Here is a 12,252-nt window from a genome sequence, read left to right as displayed (position 1 = left end):
CAGGGGAAAAAACTAGTTTATAGGGTTGGTATGTGGGTCCACAATAGAGCATTTGCTAAGCATGACAAGCCCCTTTTAAGTTTAGACTATAGTTGAATTTCCTGTAGACTATAGATACTTTTATACCTTCTGAATTTGGCACATTCTTAGAAACACTTATTTTTCTCTTCATATTTCTTAGTTCTTTTATTTCTTACATTTAAGTATTGTCCATCTGAACTTCATTTTGGCCTAAACTGGATGGAAAAAATCCAACCTTATTTCCTTGTCTATGCTACTCGGGTGTCCCATCATTAGTGAATGATCTGTATTTCTCCTGCCGATTTGAAATGCCACCTTTTTATATGATTTTTTAAGTTTATTATTTTCATTTATTTATTTGACAGAGAAAGAGGGAGGGAGAGAGAGACAGAGAATGGGTGCACCAGGGCTTCAAGCCACTGCAAAGGAACAGTAGACACATGTGCCCCCTTGTACATCTGGTTAACATGGGTCCTGGGGAATCAAACCTGGGCCCTTTGGCTTTGCAGGCAAATGCCTTAACCACTAAGCCATCCCTCCAGCTCTGAAATGCTACCTTTTATCATTACAAAACTCATATATTGGGTATATTTCTGGATTTCTTCCTGTTGTCTATTTATGAACCATGATCATGATTAGTTGTTGTAACTATGTTTTTTGTTTTTTTGTTTGTTTTTGTTTCTTAAGTTAGGAACTCACTCTAATCCATCACCACGCCCAGCTTGTATGTAGTTTTTTTAAACCACTCCCCCCACATTTGCATCAGGATTGCACTTAAGGTCTTTGAGCAGAGAAGTGACAAGATCTGATGTGGGGAGAACTGTTTTCAGTTTTTGTCTTGTTTTGTGAGTAAGTGTCTCAGTTCAGGCTGGCCTTGAATTCTTGATACTCCTGCCTCAGTATCCCAAGTAAATTTGGGTTTAAAAAAATCATTCTGGGACTGGAGAGATGACTGAGAGATTAAGGTGCTTGCCCACAAACCCTAAGAACCTGAGTTTGAGTCCCCAGTGCCCACATAAAGCCAGATGCACAAGGTGGTGTATGTATCTGGAGTTCATTTGCATTGGCTAGAGGCCCTGACATGCCCATTCTCTCTATATATATGCCTTTCTTGCTCTCTCAAATAAATATATTTTTTTAAAGAAAAAAATCATTCTGGTAACAATATGGAGGCAAAAACTGCAAAGGGCAGAAAATGCATGCAGATATGAAACAGGTAGAGGGTCCCCGCAATAGTCTAGGAGACAACGGTGGTCAGACAACAAAGGCAGCACCAAGAGAGTAAGAGGGAGGAACACTGGGGAGAAGTCTGGGGGGGGAATAATTATTTTATATATATATAATTCTATTCTTTTGTTGTTGTTTATCGAGGTAGGGTCTCACTCTGGCCCAGGCTGACCTGGAATTCCTCAGGGTGGCCTTGAACTCATGCCAATCCTCCTACCTCTGCCTCCCGAGTGCTGGGATTAAAAGCATGTGCCACCATGCCCGGCTCTGTTCTATTCTATTTTACTTTGGTTTTCAAGGTAGGGTCTCACTCTAGCCCAGGCTGACCTGGAATTCACCATGTAGTCTCATGCTGGCCTTGAACTCACAGCAATCCTACCTCAGTCTTCTGAGAACTGGGATTAAAGGCATGTGCCACCATGTCCAGTCAGGATGCTATTTTAAACACACTTGAAATAGCCATTAATCATCCAAGTGTAAATGTCAGGTAGGCATTTGGCTACATCAATCTGAAGCTCAAAGGTCAAAGCAAGAGAAATTAACCCGGAATCAGCTATTACCAATATGGTGTTTTTAAATCACTTAAGAAAAAAGCCGGGCACGGTGGTGCATGCCTTTAATCCCAGTACTTGGGAGGCAGAGGTAAGAGGATCTTCATGAGTTCAAGGCTACCCTGAGACTACAAAGTGAATTCCAGGTCAGCCTGGACTAGAGAGAGACCCTACCTTGAAAAACCAAAATTAAATAAATAAAATAAAACCACTTCAGAGAACCGGGCATGGTGGCACACACATGCAATCCCAGCACTTGGGAGACAGAAGCAAGAGGATCACCACAAGTTCAAGGCCAGCCTGAACCATGTATCAGCAGAGGTAGGAAGATCGCTGTGAGTTCAAAGCCACCCTGAGACTACATAGTGAATTCCAGGTCAGCCTGAGCTAGAATGAGACCCTCCCTTGAAAAAAAAAAAAAAAAATGAAGGCAGGGGGCCGGGCCTGGGAACATAGCTCAGTGGTACAGCAAATGCTTAACACATGCAAGGCCCTTGGTTTGATCCCTAACACCATCTTAAAAATAAACAACAATTGCAGCCAAAACCCCATGACCACATGTAAGAACAAAGCAGGGTGCTGCAGGATACCATAATCCTACTTAGAATAGCATACATTAAAGCATCAAGTGATGGTAAGATTGAGAAATGGGAATAAAAGCCAGAACAGCAACTTTGTAAAGCAATGTGAAAGTTAAAAGTCCAAATACTGGGCTGGAGAAATGGCTCAGCAGTTAAGGCACTTGCCTACAAAGCCTAAGGACCTGGGTTCAATTCCCCCAGTACCTGTGTAAAGCCAGATGCACAAGGTGGCACATGCATTTGGAGTTCGTTTGCAGTGACTGAAGGCCCTGGTGTACCCAATCTCTCTTTCTCTCTGTTCTTTTTTCCCCCTGCCACCCTACTGCTAAGATTATAGGCATGCACCACCACAGCCAGCTTTTACAGAGCAACTGGAGATCCACACTGAGTTCTTCATGCATGCTTGTGTGACAACTCTTTATCATACACTGAGCCATATCCTATCCTTAATATTATACTTTTTATAGATTAAACTGAAAATCATCTTCAAACCTACTTGGTAACACCATTTAAATGAGTGGAGAATGATAAAAATAATCCACATAGGGAAAATATTTATAGGGAAGACATATGTAATATGTACTATATGTTCATGAAACCCCAAATAATTTAAAACTAATATAATTCAAGACTAATTTCCCCACATATACAAAGCAGGAAGAGGATGCATCTTGGTACATAAATCAACAACCAGTGTTGTGGACTATAATAGAAATACATGTCAATATGCTTATTAATACATAACAATATCTTAGTTTTACAAGTGTACTTAATGACATAATTATTACTGATACAACAATGATTAATCATGTAATTCAAAAGTATAGTTTAATGTACAACATACAATACACAAATAGGTACAAGTTAATTTAATGATATTTCATTAACTGATGAAATACTGTCTGAAAATAACCTAGTAGAATTGTTACCATCCTCCAACAATACAAACGGGAGAGTTAAGATGGAAAAATTATGACAAGCTGTCTCTCTCTACATTTCAGCAAAGACCAGGCTGACTCTTGACAAGACTTTGTCTGAAAAATGAATATAATGTGGCTTGAATGTTTTCCTCTGATCTTTTCCCACTAAAGATTTCTTGACTGTAAACACATTTTCCATCTTATGTGTTGATACCATGGAAGAGCCATCCATATTTGTATCATCTTCAAAAATAGTAATTACTGATAAAATACAGTCAGATATAGGAGCAAATATGGCTTGCCTGCTCATATACTTAAAAACCTCAATGGCTTTAAAATTGAAAAGCCAGCCATGACTAATAGTAAATCTTTTGTCTCTTACCTCCTTTCATATTATCAAAAGTAATTTATGCCCAAACTGTCATAAATTTTCTATCATCCTTGTTTGTTTATAAGATCATTTTTCTGGGCTGGGGAGATGGCTTAGCGGTTAAGCGCTTGCCTGTGAAGCCTAAGGACCCCGGTTCGAGGCTCGGTTCCCCAGGTCCCACGTTAGCCAGATGCACAAGGGGGCGCACGCATCTGGAGTTCGTTTGCAGTGGCTGGAAGCCCTGGCGCGCCCATTCTCTCTCTCTCCCTCCATCTGTCTTTCTCTCTATGTCTGTCGCTCTCAAATAAATAAACAAAAAATGAACAAAAAATTTTAAAAAAAAAAAAGATCATTTTTCTGAGCTAAGGGGGTTATTTGGTTTCTTTAATTTTTAAAAATATTTTATTTCTATTTATTTATTTGAGAGAGGAGAGAAGGAAGAAGAAAGAGGATGGCATACCAGGGTCTCTAGGCCCTGCAAACTGACTTCAGGTGCATGTGCTACCCTGTTCATCTGGCTCACATGGGTCCTGAGGAATTGAACCTGGGTCCTTTGGCTTTACAGGCAAAAGCCTCAGCCTCTAAGCCATCTCTCCAGCCCCCCTCTCCACTTTTTTTTTTTTTTTTTTTTTTTTTTTTGGTTTTTTGAGGTAGGGTCTTGCTGTAGCCCAGGCTGACCTGGAATTCACTATGTAGTATCAGGGTGGCCTCGAACTCACAGCGAACCTCCTACCTCTGCCTCCAGAGTGCTGGGATTAAAGGCATGCACCACCACACACAGCCTTTTTTAAAATTATTTTTCAAGCAGAGACAGATAGAATGAGCGTGCCAAGACCTTGAGCCTCTGCAAACAAACTCCAGACACATGCACCACTTTTTGCATCTGGCTTTAAGTAAGTATTGGGGAATCAAATCTGGGTCGTTAAGACTTCACTGATGAATCCTCTCACCAGCCCTATTTGTTTTAATATGCTGCTTTTGGCATTTTGAACTTTACCTCTAATACTGCTATTGTGGCTTGAATGTGAAATGTTCTCCACAGGCTCATGAACACTTATCTCCAGCTTGTGGTGCTATTTGGGAAGGTTGTGCAGCCTTTAGGAGGCAGTCTTGCTACAGAAGTGGGCTACTGAAGGTAAGCCTTAAGGTTTTTTAGCCTTGACCTACTTACTTCCTATTCACACTCTCTGATCCCTTGACTGCAATGCAAGGTGACCAACCAGCTTCCCATTCTTACTGCCACTTCCCCACCAGGATGGAACCTATCTCCCCACTGGAATTGTAAGCTGAAATAAACACTTCCTTTCTTTTTTAAATATTTTTATTTATTAGAGAGAGGCAGAGAGTGAACAGGTATGCCAAGGCCTCTAGCCAATGCAAAAGAACTCGAGACGCATGTGCCACCTTGTGCATCTGGTTTTTGTGGGTCCTGGGGAATCGAACCTAGGATCCTTTGGCTTTGCAGGCAAGCGCTTTTAAGTGCCAAGCCATCTCTCCCTTCCTTTCTTAAGCTGCTTCTTGTCAAGAACGTGGTCACAGCAGCCAATAAAGCAATTAAAACAACTAATACAACTGTGCAAGACACATTCACCTAAATTAATAGCCTAAGATACCAACATCCATAGACTTTCATCAGCTAATTTCTGTTCCAAAGGCAATGAATGTGGGATATTTTTGAGCACTAGCACCACCACTTCATGAACATTTGAATTGCATTGTTACATAAGAAAAGACTTTTAGTTAAATTGAGAGCAACTGTTAATATCACAGTACCACAATCACCAAAAATATTAACTTAAGCTAGCAGTGTCATGTGATACTGAAGTTGATGGGAAGTTTAGTCAGCTGAAGTGATAATTGGGCAACAATGGCATAGTCTATAATCCTTTCAGCTTGGTAGGTTAGAAATTAGGTGTTCCTTGATTTTTTTTTTTAATTTTTATTTATTTATTTATTTGAGAGAGACAGACACAGAGAGAAAGACACATAGAGGGAGAGAGAGAGAATGGGCGCGCCAGGGCTTCCAGCCTCTGCAAACAAACTCCAGACGCGTGCACCCCCTTGTGCATCTGGCTAACGTGGGACCTGGGGAACCGAGCCTCGAACTGGGATCCTTGGCTTCACAGGCAAGCGCTTAACCGCTAAGCCATCTCTCCAGCCCTTGATTTTTTTTTAATATATTTTATTTTTATTTACTTGACAGAGAGAAAGAGAGAGAGAGAGACAATGGGCATGCCAGGGCCTCTAGCAACGCAAATGAACTCCAGATGCATGCGCCACCTTGTGCGTCTGGCTTTCATGGGTCCTGGAGAATCAAGCCTGGGTCCTTTTGCTTTGCAGGCAAGCGCCTTTACTGCTAAGCCATCCCTCCAGCTTTTGCTTGTTTGTTTGTTTTGTTTTGTTTTGTTTTTCAAGGTAGGGTCTCATTCTAGCCCAGGCTGACCTGGAATTCACTATGTAATCTCAGGGTAGCCTCCAATTCACTGCATTCCTCCTATCTCTGCCTCCAAGTATTGGGATTAAAGGCGTGTGCCACCATGCCCAGCTCATTGATTTTTTTTTTTTTTTTAATTTGGGGGAAGTTTTGCAGTATTTCAAATTTGAGAGATAAAGTGAGTTTAAATAAATTTTCAAGCATGCCAGCCTAGGTTCAATTCCCCAGTACTCATATAAAACCAGATACACAAAGTGGAGCATGCATCTGGAGTTCATTTGTAGTAGCAAGAGGCCTTGGCACACCCATACTCACTCATACACTCTCTCTTCCTTCATCACATATAAATAAGTAAAAACATTTTTTTTTTTTTTTTTTTTTTTTTTTGGTTTTTCAAGGTAGGGTCTCACTCTGGCTCAGGCTGACCTGAAATTCACTCTGTAGTCTCAGGGTGGGCTCGAACTCTCAGCGATCCTCCTACCTCTGCCTCCCGAGTGCTGGGATTAAAGGCGTGCACCACCACACCCGGCTAATAAAAACATTTTTAAAAAAGTAAATTTTCACTTTGTACCACTTTCAGCCTCAAAAACCCCAAAATTACAATGATATCACACTGAACTTTCAAACACTTTTTAGTGTAAAAAATGAAAATACTTGAATGTAGTAAAAAAAAAAAAAAGAAGATGCAACTAGATAGAGCTTGCAAATACATAAAGATGTTAAGGAACCTAAACACAGACAGTAAAATCAATCAAGAGAACACCTTTATTATGATCTTGAGTCAAACAGTGATTCAAAACAAAAAATATGAGACTGCTATAGCCAAAATGAAAATAAACACTAATAGGATTAGCAGGAAAAATATCAATAAAACTCACATCTTCCATGATCTTTGCTGCTTCTTTAGGAGCTATACCTGTCATGAATTAAAACATGCATTATTCCCAGGATATACATTAAGCAAATACTGAAATCAAGAAGTCAATTTTCTCTCACTGAGGTGAACTAGAATCTGAACCAGAATTTCTCAAGGAGATTCTGCATCACACCTGTGCTGCTTATAAAGGTAAGGACTGCAGGGTTCAGCCCCATCCTACTACAGTAGAATCACTGATGAGATAGCAGCAGCCAAGCAAAATAATTTGGGGTCTTTAAAAAAAATATTATGCATAACACTTTCTTTCCAACTTATAGTACCTTGTCTGTTGGCCACTCTTCCCAGGTACAGAGGGGAGTGTTTCCTCACATAATATAAAGATATTGTCGCTGGATATAGTAGGTCATGCCTTTATTCCTAGCACTTAGGAGGCTGAGGTAGGAGTGCAGTGAGCTCAAGGCTAACATGAGCTACAGAATTTAAGTTCCAGGTCAGCCGGAACTAGATTGAGACTGGCTCAGGAAAAATGAAAGAAAGGAAGGAAGGGAGGGAGGGAGGGAGGGAAAACCTGGTAGTGGTGGCATCCCAGCACTTGGGAGGCAGAGGTAGGAGGACTGCTGTGAGGTTGAGGCCAGCCTGAATTCCAGGTCAGCCTGGGCTAGAGCAGGACCCTACATCAAAAAAACCAAAAAAAAAAAAAAAAAAAAAAAGAGAGAGAGAGAGAGAGAGAAAAGGAAAAGATATTATCAAAAGAACTACTAACTATCTAGGCTAGGCAGTGCTTACCTCTACCTCCTAGACAAGCGCCTTTATAGTGTCATACCTTTTAAAACACTATTAGTGTCCCCTGTGGGTTGGGCAGCAGGTAATTTTGCCAGTGATACTACACTGGTTATAACTGGTGTTGAAGCCGTCCTTGCAGAAGGAAGAGCCATCAAAGTCTGTGCCTTGGGAATAATTTCTGGTGCTGGCTTCGGCAACAAAACTACTAAAAAGTTGGAATAATACAAGGATTAGCATAGTCTCTAAAAAGCAAGGATCATAAATGCAAATTTGTGAAGTTTCCCAGTAAAAAGAAAAATGGAAAAGAAATACTAATAAACTGATTAACATAAAAGACATGGTGTAGCCAGGCATGGTGGTGCACGCCTCTAATTCCAGCACTCAGGAGGCAGAGGTAGAAGGATCCCCATGAGTTCAAGGACACCTGAGACTACATAATGAACTCCAGGTCAGCCTGAGCTAGAGTGAAACCCTACCTTGAAAAACCAAGGAAAAAAAAAAAAAAGATATGGTGTAAACAAAAAGAGTTATACATACAAAAAAAAAAAAAAAGCCTTCGTTTAGCAACTAGGTTTTCAGGAAGCAATACAAATACTACAAACTCTGTAAACATTGGCTTGTATGATTTGGGTCAAATTAGTGTTCACCAGGGTTTAAAAAGAGCCTGGTTCAGAGCTGGAGAGACAGCTGAGAGGTTAAGGCATGTGCCTATAAAGCCTAACTACCCAGATTTGATTCCCCAGTACCCACATAAAGCCAGATGTACAAAGTGACGCATACACCTGGAGTTCGTTTGCAGCGGCTGGAGGCCCTGGTGCTCCCATTCTGTCTGTCTTTCTTTCTTCTTGCTCTCTCTCTCCCTGCTTGTGAATAAATAAATAAAAGTATTAAAAAAATTTAGAGCCTGGTTCTATAAAATTCTAGGCTTTAAATGACATTTAATAGGTTAAACAAAATAAATTTTAAAAAGTTAAGAAAAACAGGTATTAACTTTGGGATAAATTTAACTCCAACATTCAAGTTTGCTTCAAATAAAAAGTAACATGACAATTTTTATAAATGATGGAGAAGCTGTCCATCTTTTTTTTTTTTTTTTGGTTTTTCAAGGTAGAAACTCACTCTAGCCCAGACTGACCTGTAATTCATTATGCAGTCTCAGGATGGCCTTGAACTCATGGTGATCCTCCTACCTCTGCCTCCCAAGTGCTGAGACTAAGGCGTGCACCACCACATGTGTGGGCTTTTTGTTTGTTTTGCTTTGCTTTGCTTATTTTTTTAGTTAGCATAAAAAATAATTTTTGGTTTTGGTTTTTTGAAATATGCAACAATCCTCTTACCTCTGCCTCCTGAGTGCTGGGATTGAAAGCTTGTGCCACTATGCCTAATTTTGGTCTGTTTTTAAGACTGGGTTTCTATAGCCTAGGCTGGCCTTGAACTCAATGTAGAGCTAAGATGACCTGGAACTTCTGATCCACCTGCCAAGCGCTGGGATGGCAGGCTTACACCACCACACTCAATTACAAGGTGCTGGGATCAAACTCAGGCTACCTGCATACATTCTAACAACTGAGCTACACGTGCAAGTCCAAAAATAATGACTTTGTGATGGCATTTTCATATGTATATCATTGTATTTTCTTCACAGTCTCATCTTCCCATTACTTTACCATGTCTCCTTCTCTTCTCATCCCTTCTCCCCTCCCACAAATAGTTCCCCTTCTGCCAGATTCCACATGAAAACATACAGTATTTGTTTCTCTTTTTCCCCTCCTATTACCCTTTTTTATTCCCTCTACCCCCTCCTGTTGGAACCCCTCCTCTACCTACACAGTACCCTCTTCTAGCAACACTGGCTTTCCTCAGCTGTATTATAAAATGAATATCCTATTAGCAACCTGCCTCGTCCTCAGAAGAGCAACACAAAGCATATGTGATAGTAAGAAAGCGAAGGCAGGCAGGAGCCAAAGCACATGGATTCTATCACTTAAGCAGCACTCAGGCTTTGAGCACAGCTAACATCAAGTCTCTCTGATCTAACAGTCAGAAAGTACTACCTAAGGGTGCTACTTTAAGAATGTGTCATGTATCTACCTAGTCCTCTGAACACCCTGACCACATTATCTGTCCTACTTGTAAACTTATTTTATTTTACCCAGGAAAACTTTGCTCCCCACGAAGAATTGGTCTACTTTATTTTTTCTCAGATAATTAATGTGCAGCTCTTTTTTTCCTTAGCTATAAGCAAGCTTGGGATCAACTATTATACCAGTCACAGCAACTATATTAACATACTTATGTCTTCTCCTTTTGTTTGCCCTATTTCCGTTTCTATTTTTAGTTTATTAACTGAGTAGTATTCATCCCTTAGTATAAACTGCATATGTTCAGTTACATTTAATCAAAAGCAACAAGCTAAATTCTCCTACAAAATTAGTATGTATCCACTTACTAATTTCTTGATCTGTTCGATTATGACAGCAAAAAGATTCAGAAATATTCAAGAGTTATTATTAAAGACACTTAAAAGAAAATTTAAGGAAATTCAGGCTACTTGAATCCAGTGATATTTTGCTTTTATGCAATTAGTTTAAAATCTGCATACTATAGAATATGCTAGCACAGACATAACAAGCCCACTGGCCAAGTTTAATTTTACCTCTTTTTTGCGGAAGAGAGTCATTCATACTATATTGATGACAAAACTTCAAGACACAGAATAGGTTACAGAAATGTTTGATGTTGCCTCGCCATTTTATAGACTCACTCAGCTTACCCTGACGTTTACAACCATCACATTTTGCCATCTGAAAGGGAAAGTAAGCCAAGGCAGGGTTAAAATAATAAAACTGTGCAAAGGTATTAATCATAAACCAGCAGCACTATGAAAACTGGGGTATGTGAGTTAGTTGAAACATAACATAAGGTTCTAACTTAAACTATTATAGCTAAAAATAAGTATTTACTACTAATTTCATATAGATGCCCTAAATTGTGAGACTTTATAATGGCTGCTCTTTTGTTTCCAAAATTACAGATGATGAGCCAGGCATGGTGGCACACACCTTTAATCCCAGCACTTGAGAGGCAGAGGTAGGAGGATTGCCATGAGTTCAAGGCCACCCTGAGACTACATAGTGAATTCCAGGTCAGCCTGGGCTAGAGTGAGACCCTACCTCAACCCCCCCAAAAAAATTACAGATGAATGAATATAAAGACAGTTCTATTTATAGAAGATTTAAAAAGAGCACACTGGCATCCTTTGTCTGATGCACTATGATTGGTCCTGGCCATATAACAATTCAAAGAGATTACCTTCCTCCCCAAGAAAATTATATTTACAGCCTGGCGTGGTAGCACACACCTTTAATCCAAGCACTTGGGAGGCAGAGGTAGGAGGAGATTGGTTCAAGGCCACCTTGAGACAACATAGTGAATTCTAAGTCAGCCTGAGCTAGAGTGAAACCTTACCTTTAAAGCCCCCCACCTCAAAAAAATAAAATTACATTTAGGAGTGAGGCAGACAAACAGTGATAGATGCTATACACTTGTCAGCTACTAATTCCTTCAAAGGTGTGTTCAACCTCTCTGACTTCTCTCTTTACTTATAAGCTAGCAACAATACACCTAAATATCTGGGACTGTCGAGAGGATTAAGTAAAACAACAATGAAGGAACACCAGATCACTTAACTGGCTCCATTAATTGTTTACCTTTCAAAACTGTAAAGGAAAGTAGGTGAGACTGTCAGTCTGTCATTCAACCTAAGATGTGAGAGCAAGGTCTGATTTCAGATTTCTCAGAATAACCTGAATGAGAGCCACTTCAGGCAACATTATGTAAAGTTCTAACCTGAAAGTTACAAACAAGGTCAGTATCTCAACCTAGGGAAACAGCTCAACGGTAGAGTACTTGTCTAGCATGCATGAAAGCCCTAGGTTCAATTCCTAGGACCAGGGCAGGACAAAGACAAAAACTTAAAACAGGAGCTGGAGAGATGGCTCAGCAGTTAAAACACTTGCCTACAATGCCTATCAACCTGGGTTTAATTCTCCAATACCCATGTAAAGCCAGATGCACAAGGTAGTACATGCATTTGCAGTTCATTTGCTGTGGTTAGGGGTCCTAATGTACCAATTCTCATTCGATATCTCTCCCCCCCTCCCTCCCTCCCACCCTTCCTCCTCCCTCCCTCCCTCCCTCCCTCTCTCTCTCTCTCTCTCTCTCTCTCTCTCTCTCTCCTTAAAATATTTTTTTAATTTTTTTGGTTTATTTTTATTTATTTATTTGAGAGCGACAGACAGAGAAAGAGGCAGAGAGAGAACGGGCACGCCAGGGCCTCCAGCCACTGCAAACAAACTCCTGACACATGCGCCCCCTTGTGCATCTGGCTAATGTGGGTCCTAGGGAATCGAGCCTTGAACCGGGGTCCTCAGGCTTCACAGGCAAGCGCTTAATCACTAAGCCATCTCTCCAGCCCAATTTTTTTTT

The 12,252-nt window shown here is 40.4% G+C and overlaps 1 protein-coding gene across 8 annotated transcripts in view; it reads right to left on the bottom strand.

Moving 5' to 3' along the window:
• The window catches only part of Zmym6 (zinc finger MYM-type containing 6), an 85,591-nt gene that overhangs the window by 21,324 nt on the left and 52,015 nt on the right, over positions 1 to 12,252 (bottom strand). For 4 of the 8 annotated variants that reach the window (XM_045150497.1, XM_045150499.1, XM_045150498.1 and 1 more), the window contains 4 exons: positions 10,421 to 10,568; positions 8,547 to 8,627; positions 7,805 to 7,969; positions 6,983 to 7,020 (listed from right to left, as the gene is read on the bottom strand). In XM_045150497.1, the coding sequence (XP_045006432.1) occupies positions 6,983 to 7,020; positions 7,805 to 7,969; positions 8,547 to 8,627; positions 10,421 to 10,568 (432 nt within the window). The remainder of the gene's footprint in view (positions 1 to 6,982; positions 7,021 to 7,804; positions 7,970 to 8,546; positions 8,628 to 10,420; positions 10,569 to 12,252) is intronic. The other 4 variants (XM_045150495.1, XM_045150501.1, XM_045150496.1 and 1 more) reach the window with 3 other exon arrangements.

Source organism: Jaculus jaculus, chromosome 5, assembly GCF_020740685.1.
Source record: "Jaculus jaculus isolate mJacJac1 chromosome 5, mJacJac1.mat.Y.cur, whole genome shotgun sequence".
NCBI classification, from domain to species: domain Eukaryota; kingdom Metazoa; phylum Chordata; class Mammalia; order Rodentia; family Dipodidae; genus Jaculus; species Jaculus jaculus.
This window is presented reverse-complemented; position numbering and strand designations above follow the sequence as displayed.